This window comes from Nomascus leucogenys, chromosome 7b (assembly GCF_006542625.1).
Source record: "Nomascus leucogenys isolate Asia chromosome 7b, Asia_NLE_v1, whole genome shotgun sequence".
NCBI lineage: Eukaryota > Metazoa > Chordata > Mammalia > Primates > Hylobatidae > Nomascus > Nomascus leucogenys.
The window spans coordinates 56547929-56567545 of NC_044387.1; the positions used below are offsets into that span (position 1 = coordinate 56547929).

Below are 19617 nucleotides of genomic sequence, written 5' to 3' on the forward strand. Positions count from 1 at the left end.
TTTTTTAATTTGAGACAGAGTCTTGCTCTGTTGCCCAGGCTGGAGTGCAATGGCGTGATCTCGGCTCACTGCAACCTCTGCCTCTTGAGTTCAAGTGATTCTCCCGCCTCAGCCTCCAGAGTGGCTGGGATTACAGGCATGTGCCACCACACCCGGCTAATTTTTTTTTTTTTTTTTTTTTTTTTTTTAGTAGTAGAGACAGGGTTTTTCCATGTTGGCCAGACTGGTCTCAAACTCCTGACCTCAGGTGATCCATCCGCTTAGGCCTCCCAAAGTGCTGGAATTACAGGCCTGAGCCACTGAACTCAGCCTGGAATTTTTTAAGATCTTTTTTTATTTTTTATTTTTTGAGATAGGGTCTTGCTGTGTTGCCCAGGCTGGAGTGCTATGGCATGATCATGACTCACTGCAGCCTCGACCTCAGGGGCCCAAGCCACCCTCCCACCTCAGCCTCCCAAAGTACTGGAATTACAGGTACACACCACCACGCCTGGCTAATTTTTTAATTTTTTCTTTTTTTGAGACAGGGTCTCTGTCGCCCTGGCTGGAGTGCAGTGGTACGATCCCAGCCCAGTGCAGCCTCCCCCTCCCCCCCCCCCCCCCTCCCCCCCCCTCTTTTTTTTTTTTTTTTTTACAGGTCTCTGTCGCCCTGGCTGGAGTGCAGTGGTACGATCCCAGCCCAGTGCAGCCTCAGCCTCCTGGGCATCCATCCTCCCACCTCAGCCTCCCAAGTAGCCAGGACTACAGGCACACACCACCATGCCTGGCTAATTTTTATATTTTTAGTAGAGATGGGATTTTGTCATGTTGGCTAGGCTGGTCTGGAACTCCTGAGCTCAAGCAGTCCACCCACCTCAGCCTCCCAGAGTGCAGAGTGCTGGGATTACAGACGTGAGCCACTGCATCTGGCCATTTTTTTTTTTTTAGAGACGGGGTCTCACTATGTTGCCCTGGCTGGGCTCAAGTGATCCTCCCACCTTGGCCACTTAAAGTGCTGGGATTACAGATGTGAGCCACCATGCTAGGTCCCCCGGCTTTTTTTGAGACATGGTCTTGCTATGTCACCCATCGTGGAGTGCAGTGGCACAATCATAGCTCACTGTAGCCTCAAACTCTTGTGCTCAAGTGAACCTCCCACCTCAGCCTCCACAGTAGCTAGAACTACAGGTGTGTGCCACCACACCCAAATAATTTTTTTTTCTTTTTTTTGAGATGGAGTCTCCCTCCGTCACCCAGGCTGGAGTACAGTGGTGTGATCTCAACTCACTGCAACCTCTGTCTCCTGGGCTCAAGTGATTCTCCTGCCTCAGCCTCCCAAGTAGCTGGGACTATAGGTGCACACCACCACGCTCGGCTAATTTTTGTATTTTTAGTGGAGATGGGGTTTCACCATGTTGGCCAGGCTGCTCTTGCACTCCTGACCTCAAGTGATCTGCCCACCTTGGCCTCCCAAAGTGTCATTCGGTGCTGGGATTACAGGACAGCTACCGTGCCCACTCTAATTTTTTAATTTTTTGTAGATATGGGGTCTTGCTATGTTCCCCAGGCTAATCTCAAACTCCTAGCCTCAGGTGATCCTCCCACTTTGGCCTCCCAAAGCACTGAGATTAGAGGCGTAAGCCACTGTGCCCAGCGAAGGTCATTCATTTTTAGATCCTGCCCCTGTAATACTCGAAGGGGGATTACTTTGGCATGCAGCTCATGGTGACCCTGGGACCCCCAGGCTGAAATGGCCATTCAGCGGCCTGAGGGTCACCCAATCCATGTGATGTGGACAGGACAGCTGGATCATAAGGGTCAGCCCCAGCGAGCAGGCTCACTCATGATGGACATATTGAGAGACCTCTCAGTTGTTTAGATGGTTTTGTGGGAAGCAACAACCTTAAAGGGTTGGCTTGTAATTATACAATTATGCATATTGTCCATCCCTTCACTTATCTGTGCTGAGTAAAGGACACCAAGAGAGATTTCCAGATGTCATCAGAGCTGGGATAGTTCTATTTGTCATCCTGGTGTGCTGTTGGAATTGAGAGATCTACATTCTGGAAATAGCTTTGGTCTGGACTAGGAAAGAGGAAGGAGTGAGGGAGTGTGGAGTGTTGTCAAGACTATGGACCATATGCTGGGGAAGGAAAGGATGCAGATGCGGAGAAAGAGATGAGGTCTCTGGCATGAGCCCTGGGTAGCAGCTGGTACCACTTGGGGAGTGGGGAGCCTCCAGTGGCCTTGGAGGAGGGGCTTTGTGAGCCCAGTGCCACATCCCTGGGGTCCGGGAGCCAGAGACATGGAGAAGCAGACCCGTACTGCTAAGAGGAGAGGGCTGGGCTGAGGGTGACGCATCAGGATGTGCCAGATTGTGGACCTGGCATAGTCTAAGCCCTGGGAGAGGTGAGCACTGTTTTCCAGGCAGGGAGCCCAAAGCGCGAAGAACTGGGGAAGGGGCAGAGGCCTGAGCCTCAGGTTTCTCAGCATTTTAAGCACAAGTTCTCCAAAAGCAATGTAACTCAAACCTTGTCTCATTTTATTGACATACTGATGGTCCCCAACTTACGATGGTTCAAATTACAATTTTTCAGCTTTACAAACATGCGAAAGCAATGTAGGCTTTCAGTACATTCCTCAACTTACTTCCACATAAACCCATCGTAAGTTGAAAATATTGTATGTCAAAAATGCACTTTTTTGGCCAGGGATGGTGGCTCACGCCTGTAATCCCAACACTTTGGAAGGCTAAGATAGGAGGATCACTTGAGGCCAGGAGATTGAGACCAGCCTGGGCAACATAGCAAGACCCTTGTCTCTTAAAAAAAAGAAATGTATTTGGCTGGGCACGGTGGCTTACGCCTGTAATCCAAGCATTTTGGGAGACCGAGGCGGGCAGATCACCTGAGGTCAGGAGTTCCACACCAGCCTGACCAACATGGAGAAACCCTGTCTCTACTAAAAATACAAAATTAGCTGGTTGTGGTGGTGCATGCCTGTAATCCCAGCTACTTGGGAGGCTGAGGCAGGAGAATCGCTTGAACCTGGGAGGTGGAGGTTGTGGTGAGCTGAGATCGCGCCATTGCACTCCAACCTGGGCAACAGGAGCAAAACTTCGTCTCAAAAAAAAATGTACTTTTGACTTGTGATATTTTCAACTTACACTGGGTTTATCTGGATGAAATCCCATTGAAAGTCAAGGAACATCTATATCTTCATTTGGGCATGAGTGGAAATACTGGTAAGTAGCCTGAGCTCACTGATCGGAGTAATTAGGGTGAGGCTAATGTGGTGATTTAAAGCAAAAAGAATGTGTAGTAAATAAGCATATAGGTGGCCAAGAGATAGTCATGCAGGTGTTGGGAGAGCAACTGGTGCTGGGCGACAGACATTAGAGGACAGGAGGGCTCCCACAGCTTCTGGGACTGCTGTTCTGCTCCTGAAGATTGGCTCCCCCTGCCTTCAGCGCAGCAGGGTTTGCGGCCTTGTCAGAGAGCAGCCACTGGGATCCAACGGGACCTTCTGGGAGGTCCTGCAGGGGTTGCTTCCTTCCGCCTGCCTTGTTGTCCCCCTCCTGTCCTCACCTGGTCTTGTTCTGGCTGTCCATGGACCCTGGGCTGTGGCAGGTAGTGTGGGGCTGCAGGTGCATGTCCCGGGTGGGGCATGGGCCACCGACAGGCTTTGCAGGGTCCCCTCCCCTGCCCTCTTCACGGCTGCATCTGTCTCTTTCCTCCACAGGGGGAGGGGTTGCACCAACTACGCGAGGCTTTGAAGATTTTAGCTGAAAGGGTTTTAATCTTGGAAACAATGATTGGGCTCTATGGTGAGTAGAGACAGACAGACGGACAGACGGCCAGCCCCTGCCTGCCAGCCTTCCCCAAGCCCTCCTGGGGTGGAACTGGCCTGAGCCCAGTCATAAGGCTGGAGAAGGTGCCTGCCCCAGGCAAGCATGGACCTGAGAGGCCACAACCACCCTTCCCTCAATGACTGGTTCCCTCCTCCATGGGTACAGGGATGCCCTAGAAACCCGGGCCCTGCTGCTGTGGTCAGACCTGGGCCTCTAAGCATTATAGGTAGTGTGGTTTCTAGGCCTGCAGGGAACCAGAGATGACAGATTTCAAGTTTGGAAGAAATTATGGGCAATGGAACCAAACTCCACTCCAGCAGTGGGATTGTGGGTAACAGAGCCAGACTCCTGCAGTGCAAGGAATCATGGGGAATCCAATCACAACTCAGGGCAACAGGAGGATTATAGGTAATGGATCCAGAATCTAGTCAACCTTCAGCTCTAGAGAAATCATGGGTAACAGAGTCAGGTCTGCAGGACAATAGGTCATGGAGCAAGACTCCAGAAGGGCAGAGGACTGTGGGTGACAGAACTAGGCTCAGGCCCCAGGGGACTCTGGGTAATATACCACCTACTAGTTCTGACCTTCCTCTCCCATAAGCCCCCAGAGGCTCTCACAAGGCAGATCCTCCTGGCCCCAGGTGTCCCCTTTGCAGTTTTCCCTTTGGTCCTCCTAACCTGTTCTGTTGGTCCCTTTAGGGGACTAACAGAGCCAGGCCCTCACCCCAGGCATTCATTCACCCAGAAACTCTCCACCCATGTGATTATTTGAGGAGCCAGGCCAGCTCTGTCCCCACCATAGGACGGGAGACTGAGGTCTCAGTACTGAGACTCACTCCCAGGCTCCTGCCCTGACGCCAGCTGGCAGTGCCCTCCCACCCTCCCCGCTTGGCTCCCCAGCCCAGCCCTCGGAGGCCAGACTCGCACCGTCTGCTCTTCTCCATCTCCCATCAGGCTCCTAGCTTACAGAGCTTCCTGCAGCAGCAGGCTCAGCTGGAGCTCCTGGCCAGACGGGTCACCCTCCTGGAAGCCATCATCTGGCCAGGTAATGGCAGGGTGGGCAGGTAGGGGCAACCTCTTCCAGGAAGGGCCTGGAAAAGCCTGGGCATGCAGAAGGCACCTTCCGATGCTTGGCCCAGGCCAGTGGACACTCGTTCTTCATCCATCCAGCCAGCCAGCAAATGGTACCTGGCAGAGAGAAGGCTCTGGTCACTCGAGTGAATGAGCACCTGCTCTGTGCCAGGCACCTTGTTGGGACAGGCTCCGCAAGATAAGACATAGTCCTGCCCTTGAGGAGTGTAGGGTGCTGGGGGGCTCAGGAGAACCCTGACACTGGTAGAGAAACCCGAGGTGAGCTACACTGCAGGGAAGGGAGTACAGGCAGCCATGGGAATACAGAAGTGCCTCTGGCCTGGCCCAGAGGAGGCTGGAGGGGGGTCAGGGAGGTCTCCCTGGAGGAGGTGATATCTAAGTGGAGACTTGAAGGGCAAGGATCTGGGGAGAGTGAACAGGCAGAGAAACAGCATGAGTGAAGGCCAAGAGACCAGAAGGAGCCTAGAAGCGACAGAATCTGGTAGGGCCTAGAGTGAGAAGGTCCTAGAAGGCAGGTTGGGGTAGTACAGGAGGTGGTTAGACACCAGTGGGTGGTACCCCTCCTTGCATCCGGCTCCTGGGAGTGAGGCTGAGAAAATCTCTCCCCATGAAACTGGAGCTTGTAGCTGGCCCTGAAGAAAGGAAGGGATTGGCCACCCGAGGGGCTGAGCTCTGTTCCTCACCTGCCCAGCCGCCCCATCACACAGCCCAGTGAGCACATCAGTGCACGGAGGCCTTCACGTCACATCCAACCTCGCATCTATTTTAAAGACTGAGAGGCCGGTCTTGGTGGCTCACACCTGTAATCCTAGCGCTTTGGGAGGCCGAGGTGTACGGATCACCTGAGGTCAGGAGTTCGAGACCAGCCTGGGCAACATGGCGAAACCCCATCTCTACTAAAAATTAGCTGGGTGTGGCGGCGGGCACCGGTAATCCCAGCTACTCGGGAGGCTGAGGCAGAGAATCATTTGAACCCGAAAGGCAGAGGTTGCAGTGAGCCGAGATCGCACCACTGTACTCCAGCCTGGGCGACAGAGTGAGACTCCATCTCAAAAAAAAAAAAAAAGACTGAGAAACTTAGGTCCCAAGCAGGAAGGAGGGTTAAGTTTAGAGCCCAGCCTCCTTCATCCAGCAAAACTGTAGGGAGCACTCATTGAAAGCCAGACCTGGTTGGGCATGGGCACTGGCGCTCTGGAGTACAGATAGGTGCCGGCCTTGGGGAGCTGGCCATGAGTGGCAGGGAATCGTATCTACAGAGATATGGGGTAGGGGAGCACAGAAGGATATGGGCGAGGAACAGTCACTTGTCCCTAGGGGTTGGAGAAGGCTTTTTGGAAGAGGGGACTCTGCGTTGCGTCCTGGAAGATCCCAATGAGTGTGCCAGGTGGGGAGGTGGGTCGGGCAGCCTTGAGAGAGTCCTGCCTGTGCAGAGGCCCAGAGCCTGGGAAGGGTGTGGGGTCTGCTTCCAAAGCTCCTCCCACAGTGCCACATGCTTCTCTAACTTCTAGAAACTTCAGTGCCTAGCTCCCAGACCTCCTCCCCTCTTACAGAGAGGGGCCAAGGACCAAATCTCAGGCTCTCAGAACCTTTTTAGGTGTCTCCACCTTCTCTCCGGGGATTGGAGCAGGAGCTAGAAGGGACACATTTGGGCCACCATGGCTCTGGATCTGTCCCTGCCTTCAGCCAGCTCTGTCTCTGACAGCCCAGGGAGAAAAGTGCCAGGCACCTGAGAAGTCCCACACCTACTGCCAGTGGCCCCTCGAGCCAGCTTGGGTCGGGGCTTGGAGGGACAGGTCGAGGGAGTGAGAGATGGGACAGGGAAAGAGGTGGGACCCTCCCCATTGGCCCAACATACACATCAGGTGCTACTGAAGACCCAGATGGGGTTCATGTTTAGGTTATAATCAATTATTATGATAATAGTATCAGCGGCCACATGTCTGGCCCACCTGGGCTGGATTGATCATCTCCAATCTCTTAGGGGAGGAAGCTTGCTAGGTGAGCGATGCCGATGCCGTGGCCATTTTACAGATGAAGAAACAGAAGCTCAGAGGCTCTTGTGACTGCTTCAGAGTCACAGGAATGGGAATGGTCAGGCTAGGGGTCCACCTCAGGTCTCCCCTCTAAAGTCCTGGCCCTTTGGACTGCATCAGCAAAGGTTTGCTGACTCCGCCACTCATCCAGGGCCCAAAATTTGATTGTGACAAACTCACAGGGACCAGACCTGCAGGAGACCTGGGTGGAAACAACACCAACCTAGTAACCATAATAATCCAGCATTTCCCGTGAAAACCACTTTCCAGTCCTGGTCACGGTAAACACATGTATCACAAGGGTGTCAAAATGGGACTATTATGCTCACGTTCCAGATGACGCTCAGAGGTTCTGTGACTTGCCCAAGGCCACATAACTGGCAGAGTGGGACCAAGCCATGATCCCAGCTGGCATTGGGGCCAGTGCTCTGTGCCACTCCCCTCCCACGCTCCCTAAGGCATGGAATGTCCCTTTCAGTGACCACACATGCCTGTCTGCTCCAGGAGCCCTCATCTCAGCCCAGAGGTGCAGGGCAGGCTGGGCCACACAGGGTCGGGGCACTGGCAGTCATGATTACAACGGGATAGCCCACTCCTTGGCAGTGCCCTCAGTGGGAACCTGGTGTTCACCAGAACCCAAGTATCTGTCCTATGGAGGCTTAGCCAAGTCCTCCACTACGGCCCTCTCCTCCCTGAGTGTCCATCTCCCCCTAGAAAAACAGCCTATTCTTCTGACCTGCCTGGCCTGCTCATTTTACTTTGGGAGGGGCTGAGATGATAGTCACAGAAGGCTTCCTGGAGGAGATGGCTCCTACCCTTGGTTTTGAAGGATGAGTAGTTTTCCGGTTCCATCCGGAACTGTCCCTGTTTCAGAGATGAGATGACTGAGGCCCTGACAGAGGTCCAGCTTGCCCAAGACTGCACAGTAGGTCAGTGGCAGAGCCTGGCCTCCTAAGGTCTTTCCCCCAACTGGTGGCCTAGCCCATGTCTGTTCCCTAGCCTCAGTTTACCAGCTACCAAATGGGGAGGATTCAGGGCACACCTCCACCCCAAAATGAATAGAAAAAAGCAGCAGCCTTTATATGAAGCATTCACTGCATGCTAAACACTTCCTAAAGGCGGTGGGTATGGTTATCCCCACCTGACAAAGCAGGAATCAGAGGCCCTGAGTGCTCTCCTTGGGCTAGGGGGCTGGTAAGTCCTGGTGTGAGGCAGCAGCCAATCTGCAGACTCCCTTTCCCACAGCTCTGCAGCCAGATACCAGGGTGGATTATACGTGGCAGAGGGTGCCCGGTTCTGCCACCCCCTAGAGGGCCATGGGGAGGTGGGCACCTCACATGAACCCCTCTAATGTGACCTCTCTTCTTCTTCCCTCCGGCAGAACCAGAGCTGGGGTCTGGGGCAGGCCCTGCCGGCACAGGCACCCCCAGCGTCCTTCGGGGCAAGAGGGGCGGACATGCAGCCAACTACCGGATCGTGGCCCCCAGGAGCCGGGACGAGAGAGGCTGAGGGCGGTGGTGGCCCCTGAGGCAGACCAGGCCAGGCTTCCCCTCCTACCTGGACTCGGCCAGCTGCCTCCAGGGACCGCCCATCCATATTTATTAATGTCCTCAGGGTCCCTTCTGCCATCTAGGCCTTAGGGGTAAGCAGGTCTCAGTCCTGGCACCATGCACATGTCTGAGGCTGAGCAAGGGCTGAGAGGAGAGGCTTGGGCCTCAGTTTCCCTCTGTGAAGTGGGGGGAGGCAGGCCTTCAAGGAGGGATACAGGTACAAAGCTTCGTCTCATCTGCTGTCTGAGCATCCAGGCCCAAAGGCACTGAGGGAGTCAGGAGCTGGGTCTCAGCACATGCAGGGATGACAGGGCAGGGGGCAGTCTTCCTCCCCCTCCCCGACCAAACCTCGAGGAGCCCTCCTGTGCCCCTCCCTCCTTGTTGTCCAGTGCTGGGTTCCCCACCCCGAGGTCAGGCTGCCCAATCCTCTGACTGGATCACCGGGGGCTTCTTGCCTCAGTTCTCCCCTCTGAGCCCCCAGGCCCTCCCGCATCTCAGGTTGGGGATGGGGACATGGAGAGGAAGGGGCCGCCTACTCCTGCAAATGCTTGTGACAGATGCCAGGAGGTAGATGTGTGCTGGCCAATAAAGGCCCCTACCTGATTCCCCGCAGCTTGGTCTCAGTGTGTGCTTAGATGGGGGCAGCTGGGAATGAGGCTACAACGGGAGAGGGCTAGAAATGGGCGGTGGAGAATGCTCTGTGCTGGAGGACTGAGCTTCCTGGAGGTACAGGCTGCATGGTGCAGGGCCAGGAAGCCTGTGTCTCTGGACATCAGGGAACAGCTCTCCCACAACTGGTCATTCATTTGGTGCTCACTCATTCATTCATCCCCCTGATGCCAACACAGAAGAGTGAAACACAAGTGCTGCCTCCAAGGAGGTCCAGGTTGAAAAACAAACTGGTTTTTATTCTAAACACGTACTAGGGCAGCATGCTGGGGGGCCTCTCCTGCCTCCAGAGGTGCCCCTGCTCCCCACTGTGGCCCTCTTTAGACAGAGCAGGAGCTCAGGCTACCCACGTGCAGCCCAGCCCTTAGCACCCAAGGGCCTGCCTGTGCCCCACACTCTGCCTGGGCTAGGGAGGCCCAGGACCCTTGGAGTGGGCAGGCCCACCCTTTCCATGGGTCACCAGGGTCTCAGTGCCCACTTGTCCTCCAACCAACAGTGACACGGCACCCTCCACCCGGCCTGTGGCTGCCAGTGCCACCACCGCCTGCTCCGTAGGGAAGCCCATGCGCTCCAGTTGCTGCAGCCTGTGGGGGGTGGGGGGACAAGTGGGGAGTGTCAGGGCCACCCTGGCCCCTATACCAGGGGACCCCACCTCTGCCCACACCACCTTACCGCAGAGAGGAGACAGAGGACTTGGACAGCCATGGTGCGCTCTGGGGTCCCTGGGCTGGCCCATCAAGAAGCGAGGCCTGGATGCCCTCCTGCAGCATCTGCTCATCCAAGGCCGCCCACATCGGAGTCCCTGGGGAGAAGCTGGCCCCAGCCCAGTCCAGGCCCGCCTCTGAGGAGCCCTCCCAGGTGGGCTGCACAGGCCTCAGGCCTGGTGGGGGCAGGGCTGAGCCTTCACAGTGGGACCAGAGGTCGGGGGAGGCCACATAAGGCGGTCCAGAGATGGGAGGCCTGGAGGAGTGGGAACAGAAGAGGGCCTGACTGCCAGCCCTGCCACAGCACCCACCACCTGGACTGGCGTCCCCCCCATCACCCTCACCTCACTCCGGCAGGATGGGTGACAGGCAGCTCCGCCAGGCTGCCCAGGGTGGGAAGGAGCCTCAGGGGCCAGCACCCCGCCAAGGTCCTGCACAAGACACCCTCCTGCAGTGCCTGCAGCCGTCGCTCTGAGGGTTCCAGCCACCGGAAGGCCCCAGCTGCATCTGTCTGCCCAGGGCAGGGCGGCCGGTCAAGGAAAACCAAAAGCAGCCAGGGGTGGGCCCACGCCACAGGCCAGGCCCCATGCCAAGTGTGCTGGCCACCATTCCCTCCTGTCTCCTCACTGTGGACCAGCATGGAATAGCGTCACCCTGATCAGCAGCAGAGGTTCAGAAAGGAAAAGGGACCTGCCTGAAGCTACTCAGCCAAACAGAGCCAGGTATGCCTCACCCCAAAGCCTGGGCTCACCCATGACCCACTCTGTTCCCAGAACCCTATGCACCCTTTCAGGTCTGTAACTCAGGGCCCACCCTTCCTGGAAGAAGTCCCATGGACACACCTGCTATTGCCTTCAGACAGGCCTGGATAACTCCTGTCCCCAATCCACAGTGCAGGGGCCAGCCTGTTCTCTCTGGTGGCACTGTTTTCCCCGATAGGTATGAATCATCTTAGGGCTGGACACAGTGGCTCACAGCTGTATAATCCCAGCACTTGGGGAGGCTGAGACGGGAGGATCACTTGAGGCCAGGAGTTCAAGACCAGCCTGGGCAACATAGACCCCGTCTCTACAAAAAATTTTTAAAATTAGCTGGACGTGGCAGTGCACACCTGTAATTTCAGCTACTCAAGTGGCTGAGGCAAGAGGATGGTTTGAGCCCAGGAGTTTGAGGCTGTAGTGAGAGCTATGACGGCGTCACCACACTCCAGCTTGGGTGACAGAACAAGACCCTGTCTCTAAAAATTAAAAAAAAAAATCTTAGAAGCAGGACACCAATAAGTAGTGCTCTAGCACTATTTATTTATTTGTTTATTTTTGAGACAAAGTCTCACACTGTCGCCCAGGCTGATGTGCAGTGGTGAAATCTCGGCTCACTGCAACCTCCACCTCCGAGGTTCAAACAATTCTCCTGCCTCGGCTTCCTGAATAGATGGGATTACAGGCACGTGCCATCACACCTGGCTATTTTGTATTCTTAGTACAGGGTTTCACCATGTTGGCCAGGCTGGTCTTAAACTCCTGGCCTCAAGAAATCCACCCACCTCAGCCTCCTAAAGTGGTAGGATTACAGGCGTAAGCCACTGCACCCAGCCTCTAGCACCATTTATTAAAAAGAATATTCTTTTCCTCATTGAATCGACTTGGCACTCTTGTCAAAATAAATTGACTATACAGTAAATCTAATAGTTTATTTCTAGATTGTCAATTCTAGTCCATCGATCTGTATGTCTATCCTGATGCCAGTACCACAATATCTTGATTATTATAATTTTGAACGGCTTTTTTTTTTTTTTTTTGGAGAGTCTTGCTCTGTCGCCCAGGCTGGAGTGCAGTGGTGCAATCTGAGCTCACTTCAACCTCTGTCTCCTGGGTTCCAGCAATTCTCCTGCCTCAGCCTCATGAGCAGCTGGGATTACAGGCATGTGCCACCACGCCTGGCTAATTTTTGTATTTTTAGTAGAGATGGGATTTCACCATGTTGGCCACGCTGGTCCTGAACTCCTGACGTCAAGTGATCTGTCTGCCTCGGCCTCTCAAAGTGCTGGGATTACAGGCGTGAGCCACTGCACCTGGCCACTTTTGTAGTTTTAAGTTTTGAAATTGAAAAGTGTAAGTCTTCCAGGTTTGCTTTTCTTTTTCAAGATTATCTGAGGTATTCTGGGTTCTTTACATTTCCATATTAATTTTAGGACCAGCTTGCTAATTTCTGCACCAACAACAAAGACAGCTGAGATTTTGATAAGAATTGTGTGGGATCTATAAATCAACTGAGTAGCATTACCATTTTAACAATATTAAGTATTCCAATCCGTGAACATGAGATCTTTCCATTCACTTAGGCTTTTAATTTTTTTTTTGAGAGGGAGTCTCGCTCTCTCGCCCAGGCTGGAGTGCAGCAGCACTATCTTGGCTCACTGTAGCCTCTGCCTCTCGGATTCAAGCACTTCTCCCGTCTCAGTCTCCCAAGTAGCTGGGACCACAGGCGCCTGCCACCACGCTTGGCTAATTTTTGTTTTTTGGGGTTTGAGACCGGGGTCTCACCCTGTCGCCCAGGCTGGAGTGCAGTGGCATGATCTCGGCTCATTGCAGCCTCTGCCTCCCAGGTTCAACCAATTCTCCTGTCTCAGTCTCCCAAGTAGCTGGGACTACAGGCGCCTGCCACCACGCCCGGCTAATTTTTGTTTTTTGGGGTTTGAGACCGGGGTCTCGCCCTGTCGCCCAGGCTCGAGTGCAGTGGCACGATCTCGGCTCATTGCAGCCTCTGCCTCCCAGGTTCAAGTGATTGTCCTGCCTCAGTCTCCTAAGTAGCTGGGATTACAGGTGCACACCACCACACCCAGCTAATTTTTGTATTTTTAGTAGAGATGGGGTTTTACCATGTTGGCCAGGCTGGTCTTGAACTCCTGACCTCGTGATCCACCCACCTTGGCCTCCCAAAGTGCGGGATTATAGGCGTGGCCTAATTTTTTTATTTTTAGTACAGATGGGGTTTCACCATGTTGGCCAGGCTGGTCTTGAACTCCAGACCTCAAGTGATCTGCCCTCCTGGCCTCCCAAAGTGCTGGGGTTACAGGTGTGAGCCACTACGCCTGGCCAGGCTTTTAATTTTTTTAATTTTTAATTTTTGCTCAGGGTGGTTTGGCTACTCTGGGCCTTTTGTGGTTCCATATAAATTTTGGGATTATTTTTTCTATTTCTGCAAAGAATGGCATTGATATTACAGGGAGCCCACGGAGCCCTTTACATTGTAACTGGCACCTCCACCAGGCCATAAGCCCCCGGGTCCCAGCCCAGAGCATGTCCCAGAGGAAGACTCAGAGAAGCTCCTGGAATGTGTGTGCACAGCTCCTTGGTATTGCTTGGGCCTTCACCCCTTTGTGCCACTTCCTTCCCAGGCACCCACCCACAGAACCCACACATCCCCACGGGCCCTGAGCTCAGGCAAAGGATACAGGCCAGGCCGGCAAGGAGGCCGCAAAGGAGCTGCAGGAAGGGTGGCTCAGAGCTGAGCAGTGGGGTCAGGGCAAGCAGCAGCCACGGCGGCAGCCACGGTGGCAGTGTCCCACGGGGCCGTCTAGGGCGGTGTCCCTCCCCAGCCAGCATGGCCAGGTGGACAGGCATGTATCCACAGCTGCCGGCTGCACTGGACACCCCAAGGCCGGCGAGCAGCACTGCCAGCAGCCCAGAAGCCAAGGCGAGCAGGGCCGAGGCATGCAGGAATCTCAGCGTGCCCAGGTGGCACTCCTGCTGCCAGCCCACAGTGGGCAGGAGCAGCAGGCTCAGGAGCAGGCCCGGCAGGGCCGTGTGGCCCAGGGCATGGGTCAGCAGGCGGTGCACTGGGAGAGAGAAGGGGCTTATGTGCCAGGTTAGTGGCCCCAACATCCAAGGCTGTCCCAGGTGTGCCAGGTTGAAGGTTACCCTACACCAGGGCCACCTGCTGAGCCCACCTCCCCTCCCCAGGAGCCAGTCTGCCCACAGCCAGCACTTAATCATTGGTGGAAGGGACCAAGGACTTCCAAACACTGTGGCTACGCCTCTGTGATATTAAACAGAACACACTGGACCTGCCACTCAGTCTTTTTACTGACAACCCACTATACTGAGCACTCACTATGTCCCAGACACCATGAAGGTACTCCGCTTCTGTATTTACTAAATCATACCTGGCTGAGAGCATGAGATGGCCTGCTTCAATCCTGGAGCTACCCCATTCCCTCAAGCTGTGTGACCCTGGTCAAATCACTTAACCTCTCCAAGCATCATTGGGGGTCCTCAAATACAAATTGGAGGAGTTATTACTGGGAAACAGGTGCTCAGCTGAGGTCACTCCTCAAACCCCCAACACCTCCTCCTCCCATCCTCATGCTTAGCTGAAAGTCTTAGTTGTTTTTTGTTTTGTTTTGTTTTTTGAGACGGAGTCTCGCTCTGTCACCCAGGCTGGAGTGCAGTGGCACGATCTCGGCTCACTGCAAGCTCCGCCTCCCAGGTTCACGCCATTCTCCTGCCTCAGCCTCCGGAGTAGCTGGGACTACAGGCGCCCACCACTACGCCCGGCTAATTTTTTTGTATTTTTAGTAGAGAGGGGGTTTCACCGTGTTAGCCAGGATGGTCTCAATCTCCTGACCTCGTGATCCGCCCGCCTCGGCCTCCCAAAGTGCTGAGATTACAGGTGTGAGCCACTGCGCCCGGCCAATTTTTGTATTTTTAGTAGAGACAGGGTTTCACCATGTTGGCTGGGCTGGTCTCGAACTTCTGACCTCAAGTGATCCACCTGCCTCAGCCTCCCAAAGTGCTGGGATTACAGGCGTCAGCCACCCGGCCTTAGTTCTTATTTCAAGGAAAAGCTGCCAGAAAGGGAAACCATGAGAAAAGCACTCCTACCCACAGGTTCCAGCCCACCCTGCCGAGTCCTCTGCCTCCCTTCTTGGCTGTGGATGTGCTGGGCATGCTCCTGTCTAAGGCCACGCTTTCCCGGGACACTGGGCCCCATCCCTGTTTGACCCCTGGAGGCCTAGTGCTGCTCCTGCCAACTGGGCCCAGGCCCTACAGCAAGTCTCCTGCTTCCTCCAAGGTCCACGTGGCTGGCCCTCACCCTGCCAGGGGTCCAGCAACAGCTCCGGGGCCAGGACCAGGCCGGGGCCGGCCCCCACCAGCCACAGGCTGCTCATCAGGAGCATCAGGACTGAGGAGGCGAGAGGCAGCGCTGGGGACAGTTGGCCATGGGGGCCCCTGGCATGCATAGCTTGGTTGAGGATGGTCAAGAGTGGTCCTGGAGCTGTGTGCTGGGGATAAAAGAAAACGATAACAAGTTATTATTGGAGCTTTTATCTCACCAATACCCTATCAAGCACCTTATCAACAGCCCTATTTTATAGAGGTGGAAACAGGCTGGAGAGGCAGGCCCAGCAGCTTGGCCATAGTGGAGCTTAGACCCTAACCCATGCGCTCATAAGCCATCTTACCATTCCACTCACCTCTGTTTAAGGACTGGCAGGGGACAGGCATAGAGACTCCTGAGTCCTGATGGGCCCTGAACTCCCAAAAAGAGGGGTTCAGGCCTTCACCCCCAGGGCGAATTCAGGGACATCTCTAGCCCTCTTCTGTCCTCCCCCTTCCCTCAGGCTACTACCTCCCTCCTTCCTCCCCTCCCCTGTGCCCAGCCTTAATGCTCCAGATGGTTTCAGTTGCCCTTGACCCTGGGGTGGGGCCAGACAATGGGCAAGCAGACTGGGGAAGGGGTGGGGCAGAAGGGCAGGAGTCCCACACCTTGAGCCATACTAAGAGACCTGGGACTGAGACATCCCCTTTGAGGGTGAGCCCATCCACTGTAAGCCTCCTCCTGCTTCCTTACTGGCACAGCCCCTCTAGCCCTGGCTCCCCTTTCCACAGGAAGGGTACAGTATGTGCTCCACCTCTTTCTGCTCTGTGTCCTGAGGCAAGTTTCCAAACTCATCTTTTTACAGATGAGCCTCATTTTGCAGATGAGCCTCTCCTTTCTCATCTGTAAAATGGAAATTCAGAAATTCTTTTCCTCAGAGCATGATGAAATAAAAAGGAATAGGCTAAGGCAGGCCCTGGCCCACAACTCTTGCTCCATAAACCATAGCAATCCCCACTAATCATGGCAGGTGTCAGTAGCCACCAACTGGCCCATCGAGAAGGCCTCAATATGGAGGTGGCTGCTCCAGCCTAGCTGGTCCCAGCTATGGCCCTCGAACATGGCCTTTCCCTGCCCACCAAAGCAAGGCCTTCTCCTCCGTGCCTCTTGCATCCAGCCTGTCCTCCAGGGCCTGTAGGTCTTCACCCCTGGTCAGGCCTCTCGGTCCCAGGACTCCCACTGAGCTGATTCAGGACAGGAAGCAGGATCCCAGAGAGACAAGAAGGCTGCCTAATTTGCTCCCCTGCCAAGTGCCTTCTCCACATCTACCAGTTTCCTGCAGGAAAAATGTGGAAAGCTCCTCTGCCTGCATTGTCCTTCCCTCCGTTTTGCCAGCAGGCAAACTCCTATTTCACCCTTGGAAGCCCAGCTCAAATATCCCTTCCCCTCCTCTGGCCCCCTAACATCATGGAGCTTATCCTTAGGAGCACAGCTTGGCCAGTCTGTCTCCCTAGGCAGGTGGTCTGAGCTCATGGTTCCTCTGATCCAACCCCACATTCCCTAGGGTATTCAGAGCACACAGCCAGTGCTTTATATATGTTCACTGAAGAAAGGACACTAGCTTGGCTCCTGGTCCTGCTGAGGGATTTGAAGGTGAACCCTGCCCTTCGCGGACCCAGGCATCCACCTAGGGGGCTGGGGCTAGAGGTCCAGGAAGGTGGGCAGGGTCAGCCTTGCCTGGAGGCAGGGTTTGGGGCCAAGGCACCCACCGTAAACCTCCTCCTGCATCGACACCTCACAACCATTCCCCTGCTCTGGGCACCTTAGCAAGGGTGAAGGGCTTACCCGTGGACACTCGGAACTGCGGCGTGAGCCCCCTGGACCTCACTTTCTTCAATCTATGAAACGGGGCAGTGCACCACCAGGCCCTGCCTACCTTACTGGGAAGCCGGGAGGGCACAATGGAAAGACAAGGACGGAGATTCTTCCGGGTGGCGGATAGAGTAGGGGGTCCCAGGATCTGTCTGGTTCGAACTCAGCTGGGGACTTTGCAGAGATACTCAATTTCCTTGGGCCTCAGTTTCCCCTTCTGTAGAAACAAGGGTATTGGATGAGGGATGATTAAAGGGCCTGCTCCACCTCGACCGTTACCGGGGATGGGGTCTCGGGGCCAGGCACGGCGTTCGAGGCCTCCCACCCAGCCGACCGGCCTTGGGGGCCCTTCCCCGCTGGCCCGGGCCACGCGTCCCGGGTACTCACTGCAGAGCGCGCCCGGAAACCCCGAAAGGCCGGTCGGGGACCCCGGCTGGGAGTCGGGACTCTAGCTCCCGGGCGAGACCCGAGAACCCTGAATCCATTCCGCGCACACCCGGCCGCGTGACCCCGGCGACCGGCTGGCGCGCCACCCATTCCCCGCGGCCCGCGGATTAGTCAGCAGTTGTTCCAGTCCAGGTCCCTTCCCCCAGCCCTCCCGCCGATCTCCGTCTCCCTGCACGGCCGACTCTTCGGCGACGGTCCCTAGAGCCAGCGGACGGAACCATTCCAAACAGCCTAGTCTCGTGCAGAGAGCCTCTCCGGTTTCACACTGAGACCCGCTCACCCGCGCTCTGGCCCCTTAGGTGCTATTTTGGCCCGAGTGTCACGTCGGGCGCTCTTTAGAGAGGATTGGGACAAGGGTTGCGGACGCGAAGAACGAGAAAGCGGTGGTTCATCCCTCCTGACCCCACCCCCGTGGCCTGGCCGGATGGTCGCGCCCGGGGTTGCGGGATTTGCGCCTGCGCAGTGCGGCGCCTAGAGGGAAAGCGAGAGGGAGACGGACGTTGAGAGAACGAGGAGGAAGGAGAGAAAATGGCGTCCACGGGTGAGTATGGTGGAACTGCGGTCGCGCCGGCGGCAGCCGGAACGCCCAAACTGGGGGTTGTTCGTCTCTAGGCTTGGCTGGGAAGACTGAGTGGAGTTGCCGAGAGGGGTTTGAGGCACTCGCCGCGGCCCGACGAGCTCGGGGATCCGCGTTCCTCTCCCCTCCCCCAACCGGGCGGGCCGGTTCTGGAATCTTCCGGCGCCCGTGGCGCGCGGGGGGCTCACTGTGGCGGGGGCGCGCGGGGCCCGCCTTGGCCTCCATTGTGTGGCGGTCCTCGCGCCCTGCGCTCCGGGCCTCCCGCCACGTGGGCGGGGCCTGCGGCCTTCGAGGCCCTGCGTGAAGGGGAGGATTTGGCCAGGCCTCAAGCCGGTCACTATGAAACCGCCGGGGGGGCCGCCGGCTGCTGTCCCTGTGAGGCCTCTCTCCCCGTTTCCAGGGTTTCCCGAGAAGCCAGGGAAAAAAGCAAATAAAGATACCGTGGATTTGTGGACCGAGGGGTGCCGGCCTATGAGCGGGAGCCCCGTCATCATTACCTAGTCGCCTGGGGCGTCTGGCGCTGCCGAGCTGCCCCCTCTGCAGCTTCCAGCCCCAAGCCGAACTTCTGCTCGCCTGGGCTTTAGACAGAATGTGCTTCCCTCCTCCAGGGCCCCCAGTTTGCCGCCTTCTTGGGCTTCTCTATTTTTATCGTTATTTATTAATCCACGCTCTCCCCTCCCCCAAAACCAATTAAGTGGCTTCCCAGGGCCCTTTTTCTGCAAACGCCGAGGGACATCCGTTGTATAATAAGGCCAGCCTGGGTCGAGAGACGAGAAACGCTACCAGAAAGATATTTCTGGCCTCTCTGACCTAGGAAGAACAAAAGGCCGAGCCTGCATTTGAATTATGTTTCAGCAGTGGCCTCGCACGTTTATTCTCCTGCGTTAGGCCGGCAGGCCTGTTGATTTCGTAGGTCGACAGAGGAGAGGGGAAAAAAGGCCAGTAGAAGCAATCTTAAAGGCACTTGCAAGCAAGCCCCAGATGGGAACTCCAAAATGGGAGTAGAGTGGTCCTTGATGGAAGGAGCGTTTAAGAGTGTCGCCTAGCCATCACCTGCAGTTCGCAACCTGTGGGTACACTAACCCGCGAAAATTGGCAGGGTGGAGCATTTTTGCCCCGGGGCTATTCTCAGGCCACCTGGTTCCAGGCCTTAGAGACAGTGGGAGAAGATGAGAAGGAAGACAGGAAAAGTTCTGGGCCCTCCAGAGTTTTTAGAGTCCAGAATCCAGCAACTTAAGGACAGTTTAAGAATTCTCCCCATCTGTGGTCAATAAACAGGTAAGTGTTGGCTGTTCGTGCCGGGATACCAAAGAGTGCCGGTAGAAGAGAGGACTCTGAAATACCACAGCTAACCTCCTGGTGGGAAGTGGTTTCCTAGGTGCCCTATCCACTCTCTTCTCCTCTGCAAAAGCCTGAAAAGGCAAAACGTGTGCGTTGACATGGCTGGACATGCCTTTTTTTCAGTCAACTTTGTTCAAACCTTGTTCACCAGTGACTACCATGTGCTGTACTGTATTAGAATTACAGTTGTGGTTTCTGTTGACATACAGTAAACACATTAGGCCTGGCTGGGGCGGGGGGCTTCAGAGAGTCACATAAGTAATCTGGTCCTTAGTTTTCTTTCCTGTAAAATACAGAAGTTAGGCTATACCTCTTAAGCTTTTGAGCCCTTCTGACCTTCCAGCATAAGCATTCCACAAATTTGTCCCATGCTGACTTCAACTCAGGTAGTGTGAAGCAGCTT

At 55.4% G+C, this 19617-nt stretch overlaps 3 protein-coding genes across 20 annotated transcripts in view; 2 read left to right on the plus strand and 1 right to left on the minus strand.

The window, feature by feature from the left end:
- Positions 1-9116, plus strand: part of EMID1 (EMI domain containing 1) — a 54442-nt gene extending 45326 nt beyond the window's left edge. For 2 of the 6 annotated variants that reach the window (XM_030816030.1, XM_030816034.1), the window contains exons 15-16: positions 3721-3805; positions 8336-9116. In XM_030816030.1, the coding sequence (XP_030671890.1) occupies positions 3721-3805; positions 8336-8463 (213 nt within the window). In that variant the 3' untranslated portion in view covers positions 8464-9116. Of the gene's footprint in view, positions 1-3720; positions 3806-4783; positions 4875-8335 lie in introns of those variants that run through there. The other 4 variants (XM_030816029.1, XM_030816031.1, XM_030816033.1 and 1 more) reach the window with 3 other exon arrangements.
- Positions 9117-9372: 256 nt separating this feature from the next.
- On the minus strand, positions 9373-17651 carry RHBDD3 (rhomboid domain containing 3). 3 transcript variants are annotated; one of them, XM_030816049.1, is made up of 7 exons: positions 17577-17651; positions 16914-17066; positions 14972-15161; positions 13332-13715; positions 10222-10384; positions 9846-10133; positions 9392-9757 (listed from the first exon to the last, which is right to left on the minus strand). In XM_030816049.1, the coding sequence occupies exons 3-7, from the start codon at positions 15117-15119 to the stop codon at positions 9580-9582; spliced, it is 1161 nt and encodes a 386-aa protein (XP_030671909.1). In that variant the 5' UTR covers positions 15120-15161; positions 16914-17066; positions 17577-17651; the 3' UTR covers positions 9392-9579. The 3 variants fall into 3 exon arrangements, with proteins under 3 accessions (XP_030671907.1, XP_030671909.1, XP_030671908.1); XM_030816048.1 differs by lacking the exon at positions 17577-17651 and adding an exon at positions 17237-17469; XM_030816047.1 differs by lacking the exons at positions 14972-15161; positions 16914-17066; positions 17577-17651 and having other exon boundaries at positions 9373-9757; positions 13332-14493.
- EWSR1 (EWS RNA binding protein 1) overlaps positions 17502-19617 on the plus strand; it is a 30128-nt gene continuing 28012 nt past the window's right edge. For 5 of the 11 annotated variants that reach the window (XM_030816035.1, XM_030816044.1, XM_030816037.1 and 2 more), the window contains exon 1: positions 17764-17837. In XM_030816035.1, coding sequence (XP_030671895.1) covers positions 17825-17837 — 13 coding nt within the window. In that variant the 5' untranslated portion in view covers positions 17764-17824. Of the gene's footprint in view, positions 17838-19617 lie in introns of all 11 variants that reach the window. The other 6 variants (XM_030816042.1, XM_030816043.1, XM_030816045.1 and 3 more) reach the window with 4 other exon arrangements.

What these genes read in the sequence shown, in the direction of transcription:
- RHBDD3 (XM_030816047.1), bottom strand. Translation starts at nt 13,872, where the DNA reads ATGATTAAGTGCTGGCTGTGGGCAGACTGGCTCCTGGGGAGGGGAGGT. An exon ending in CCTCCTTGCCGGCCTGGCCT is followed by an intron (nt 10,385 to 13,331) that starts GTATCCTTTGCC and finishes CTGGGCAGACAG; the next exon opens with ATGCAGCTGGGGCCTTCCGG. An exon ending in TCCTCTGTCTCCTCTCTGCG is followed by an intron (nt 9,758 to 9,845) that starts GTAAGGTGGTGT and finishes CACCCCCCACAG; the next exon opens with GCTGCAGCAACTGGAGCGCA.